This window comes from Macaca fascicularis, chromosome 14 (assembly GCF_037993035.2).
Source record: "Macaca fascicularis isolate 582-1 chromosome 14, T2T-MFA8v1.1".
NCBI lineage: Eukaryota > Metazoa > Chordata > Mammalia > Primates > Cercopithecidae > Macaca > Macaca fascicularis.
Window position 1 is genome coordinate 59,247,250 of NC_088388.1, and position 5,867 is coordinate 59,253,116.

A 5,867-nucleotide genomic window follows, 5' to 3' on the forward strand; every position below is an offset into this window, starting at 1 on the left:
AAAGCCTTCTTACTTTTTTAATTTATTAATTATTTTTTGAGACAGAATCTCACTCTGCTGCCCAGGACGGAGTGCAGTGGTGCGATCTCAGCTCACTGCAGTCTCCCCCTCCCGAGTTCAAGCAGTTATAATGAGGGAAAACAGGAAGTGTACGTGTAGGCACAGATGTGTGGAAGATTTGAAGAGGGCTTTGTAGCCAACTGCTTCTCTTCCAGTGAAGTGTGAGGCAAGGCATCAGCTTAGAAGGATGGTGTAGAATGGTCATTTTAAAACTGACTGAGACTAGGTTCCAGAAGTATAGTCATGCACCATGTTCAGGAAGGCAAGGCTGAGTATTGTAAAAATGCTCAAACTGCAAATTAATTTATCAGTTAAATATATTCACAATCAAATTACCAGTGAGCTATTAAGATGTGAATGATAGAATTAAATGTCTTCCAAAGGAGTAAAGAAGAGAAAGAAGCTAGAGCTGAAGAGTTAGCCAAAATATAGCTTATTAGAACATGTCTGATGAAGGTAGTAAAATAATAGAAAATGAAAGGATTACTTTAAAATATTACTAGAAAAATTGTAGCTTTGACAAAAGTTGAAACGTCACCATTTTCACATGTAAAGATAAATTTGACATTTATTGTTAAACATAAATTGCAGAGTGTGTGACAAAACATATAAAATATATAAATTGTTACCTAAATTGAACTGTACTATGGACAGCAAAGACATCGATGAGAATAGAAAATTATATCCTAACAGTAAAAATCACTGGGAAAAAAACATAGAATAAAAGATATCCTTCACTATACAAATATTTTAAATATTTCTCTGTCTAAAAATCTCTGCCATGCAGATATTAGAAGCCAAATAACAAATTGAAAAGAAGTTATTACCACAAATATAACAAAGTCTCCATGTCCCTAACCTGTAAAAAAACTTCAACAAATCAATAAGAAAAATGTGAACAAGTTACTTAAGCAAATTTAAATAGGCAAATTTTATACCTTATCAGTTAGTGAAGACTATTTATATGTAAATTTTAACATGAAAAACTATGTAGTGGGTTAAGTACACTTACATGCTGCTGGTAAGAATACAAAATATTTAACATTTTAAAAAACCAATTTGTCTTTTCATATCAAGGGTATTAAACAGATTTTTAACCTTGGTTTGAGTAATTTCACTCATAGGAATTTTCTATTGAAAAAAAGGTCACACATCCAAGAGACTGACATTACTGATTTCACACACACATACACACACAGAGACACACACAAACACACACACAACAATGTTAAAGGTAAAACAATGATAAAATAGCTAATAATGTTACAAAACACCCATATGATATAACGTTATACCATCACTTAACAGTATTTCCAGGGCCATTTATTCTGTAGGCATTAGATTTATTAAACACTTATTACATGACACATACTGATTACAAATATAAAGATCCCTTATATTTATATTTATTAACTTGTTTAATCCTCACAACACTACAAAGTAGGTCTTATTGTTAATGTCAATTTCCACTTTGCAAACTTGCAGACTTGCAGACTTGGGCACAAACAGGCTAAGTCATATGCTAAAAATTACAGAAATAAGTGGGGTGTATTCAATTCTAACTTCTGTACACTGATAACTGAACCTAGACTCTTTGCAGTGCTGTATACTGCCACTATATAATATAAGTAAAATAACTATATGCTAGTAGGTTAAAAAAAAAAATCTGTTTTATACAGACACATCAACTCAGTAAAATGCATGTCTGTATTAAAATGGAAGGAAATTCATATAAATATGTGTAGGAATTCTCTCTACTCAGGCTTGCCTTCCAAACGTGATATACTACTATACTTTCTGAACCTAGTCTCAGTTACTGTTTTAAATTACTATAGGAATTGACTTAAAAAGTGTTTGCGAATCTTCAAACAGCAATATCCTCCAAAAGAGTGTCATTTAATTGGCCATATTATTTTATATTATTTTTAATCTTCAAAATGCAACTCACAGCTTTTGTTCACATCTTTTGTTTTCAGTATTCTCAGACTTATAAACTAATAATAGCGCAGCATAATTAAGCTGGTGTGAAAATGCATTGTGTTGTCCTCCCCTTCTTTAGCGCAAACACACAGACACACTGACTTAAATATCCACACCCATTATGCATCTGAACACTGAAATGGTTTGAATGTTACAAGATAGCCTTGGATAATTGGAAAAATCACTATTTTGCTTCTTTTTTTTTTTGATTAGCAAGAAATAAGTAGAGTTGTTTATTGTGAACCTTGCTTATGGACTACCTTCACCTCCTATTTTCTTCACTTTATTAATAATTGAATTTTAGGAACTATAAGGTATCTCCATGTCAAAAACCAACAAGCAAAAGCAAACAAGCAAAGACATTCGTTGGAGTGTTTCATACGGCTGAAGTTTAGAAAGAAAAAAAAAAGAGCAAGTACAATGCAAATGCAAGCAAACTAATACTAGTCGGGGCATTAGACAAGAAGTCTATACAGCCTTTTAATAAGGTCAGTTGGTCTAAATTTTTGCAAATCTCAAGACATCTCCCCTTTTGATGTTTGGGTTTTGCTTAGGCCACCCACTTGAAACTTTCCTTTCTCTGATCCAATATAAACTTCCAAGGTTAACGGTCATGTCCCAAGGTGGGAACCCATTTAACTAAGTACCTTCCTGGGAAAATAAAGGGTAAATTTTAAATAGGACGAAGAGTAATTTTAGATAGTGTAAATCATGCCCTACAAATTACTTCATGGAGAGAAGATTTAAAGATAATTTGACAAATCCACTTTTCTGTTACATGCTATACTCTGCACTGTATTGGTTTTACCATTAATTTTTGATTCAAAGCATGAATCTTCTGACTCTCAGGAGAAGGAATTTTGGAAGCTAGCCATGAGCTTTCCCTAGAGCATGGAGTGTGCCGGCAGCATGTATTTTCCCAGGACCCTCCTCAAGGCCCCCATGACCTCCTTATTCTTCAGGCTGTAGATGAGGGGATCCAGGGCTGGAGTGACAATTGTGTAGAAAACAGAGATGATGTTGTCTTGTTTGGGGCTCTGGAAGGAACTGGGCAAGACATACATGAATGTGGCAGCTCCATAGAACATCCCAACCACAGTCAGGCGGGAAGAGCAGGTGACAAGGGCTTTCTTCCTCCCCTCATTTGATGGCTTATGGAGCACAGTGAGTAGAATTTGTGTATAGGAGGCCAGTATAGCAGCACGAGAGGGAATCAGGGAGGTCACACCCATCACATATACCATGAGCTCATATCTAGCGGTATCAGCACAGGCCAATTTCGACAAGGGTGGGAATTTGCAGAGATGTCTGATCTCCTCGGCCTTGCAGAAGGGATAGTGCATGGTGTACACGGTATATACTAGGGTACTTAGGGATGCCAGGATCCAGGATGTGGCCACCATGAGCCAGCAGACTCTTGGGCTCATGAGATTCATGTATTTCAGAGGATGACAAACAGCCACATACCTGTCATAGGCCATGAAGGCCAGTAGGAGGTCTTCAGCACCACCCATTGTCAGTGCCAGGAACATCTGAAGGGCACAGCCTCCAAAGGAGATGGTGTTTTCTCTGCACAGAAAGTCCGTGAGGGCCTTGGGAGTGACAACAGATGTGAACAGGAGGTCCATGAGAGAGAGCTGCCCAAGCAGGAAGTACATGGGCACATGGAGCCCAGCTTCCATGGTGATAGCCAGGAGCAGCAGGCCATTGCTGGTCAGGGCCAACATGTACAGGACTGTAACTGTAGCACAGAGTAGTTCAGGAGACCCACTGTCATTCAGAATCCCTACCAAGATGAAGCCACTTCCCAAGGTGGAGTTCTGGAGCTCCATGCTGCGGTTTCTTTCATCACCTAGAACAAGATGGATATCCACGAATTTTTGCTAAGATTAACTCTAGTTTTGTAATATCAGAGGCTCCTTAGGACATGAATCCACTGAGATGATACCCTTTCCACTGATAACTGACTTTGCCTCTTGATTTCTGAATGTCTGACTTCTCATTGTATTTTGATAAAAGTTCCATCTAAATGGAGAACAGACATCACAGTAGTAACTAAACATTAAGACGTCATACATAAAATCTTATTTAGGACATTAAACCTGAACATGTATCTTTCCAAAAACAATACATTATCTTTCCAAAAACAACAAATTACCTTTCCCTTAAGATTAAAGAAATATTCTGCTGCACACATCCTTGATTATCTTTGTACCTATCCAGTTAGTTTTCATCATAGACTTGTTTTGATATGAAATTCCAAACAGGTACAGAGACTGGATTTCAATAAAGCACTTCCACTTCTTTCTCCATAGAACTTAGAGCCACATTTGTTTGCAGTACTCAAGGCGATAGATGAAAGCCTCATTAGTAGGCTAAAACTTGTCCACGTTAGTTACCTCTCTTGACCAGCCACACATTCTACAGAAGCTTGAGAGAGAAGGGATGAGGGACTGAGACAAGAGAATGTCATGTTTGGGAAAATGTTGCATTTAGAGCTAAATACTTTAGGGTCAATGCAAACGTGTTTATTTAAAACAGGTTACATTAAGATGTGAGCTTGGAAAGGCTCCAAAATATAACATATGAGGTCCTTCCTAGGAAGATCAGAATGTTTGTGTTTGGGAGAAATGGTGAAAGGGAACAAGAGAGCATCTGTTATATGCTGTAATTATGCTCAATAATTCTATCCCCTCTCCTCCCTTTGACCAGATGTTCACTCTCCCTCCTGCAGGGACAGAACATTTAAACTGGATGGAAGGACCACAGGGATAGGGAGGAACTCCTTTTCCAGAAAGCAGCTGTTGACGTCGTGGTACCCAATCCCACGGAGAAGCCAAGGAGAAGGACAAGGGCCTAAGATTGACAGGAGTCTGTGTATATCATGAAACTTGATAGATAAAGCCAACTCTGAACATGCAGTTAAAGATTTTGAAGTGAAGCATCCTTCTGTAAATCATTTCCCCATATTATGGCATCTGTGTTTTCATATTTCACTGGTTTCCACTGGCCTCTTATGGGGCCATTAGTACCTTAATGGTTAAAAGGTATAAGAACATGAAATGGATATATCATCACTTTTTAGATGGCCCTTTAGGATATTCATCATCTGATAGATGCAAAAATGTGTTATCAGGAGCCAGAAGAGCACACAGGGTCTAAAGACAAGTATTGCAATTTCCACCAGGAAGCAGATACCCATGCCTGGGCTGTAGCATGGTCCTTACTGGTTCTCTTTTCAGGTTCAGAAAATTAAGAATAGACAAATTGGAACAAGCTATGAAGCCCAAACATTATACTAGGGAATCTGGCAGAACGGGTAGTTTACATTCTTAGGGTATGCTTTGAACTCTGTTTTTCCTACTCAGCTTACCTAGAGACACACCATTCCCTGAAAAAAAATACAAAGTCCTTACCTCAGGCGGTGAGAAGCCTAGCTGTGCGACCACTCAGATTTTCCTAGGGATTGTTTGAAGTTCAAGGATGTTCCAGTCGAAATGGGCAGAAAGGACGCAGCTTTCTTCAGCAGTGTTCAGATGGTTTAATTTTGCAAAGTTGGGTTAAGTGTCTGAAAAGTCCGAGTGAGATCAGATATCAGGGCCCTTCTATTCCTTCCACTTATCTGCAGGTCTACCCTAGAGATAGCAGTGGATGCAGACAGACAGCTAATACAGAATTTGAGTAGTTTCCTATATAAGAAGATTACTTTCCTGTTCTCACACCTGTGAAACACTAGTAGAAACTACTTTTATACAGGTTCCCAGGAAGAGAGCCCCTCTAGCCCTAGAGCAGTTACCAGACTGAGTTCTTGGGTTCAGATACTCAGA

General features: G+C 38.3%; 1 protein-coding gene across 1 annotated transcript; it reads right to left on the bottom strand.

Moving 5' to 3' along the window:
• Positions 1-1,594: 1,594 nt before the first annotated feature.
• LOC102123821 (olfactory receptor 2AG1) lies at positions 1,595-3,882 on the bottom strand. Its single transcript, XM_005578770.4, has one exon. The coding sequence runs from the start codon at positions 3,870-3,872 to the stop codon at positions 2,925-2,927; it is 948 nt and encodes a 315-aa protein (XP_005578827.3). The 5' UTR covers positions 3,873-3,882; the 3' UTR covers positions 1,595-2,924.
• Between the last annotated feature and the right edge of the window lie 1,985 nt (positions 3,883-5,867).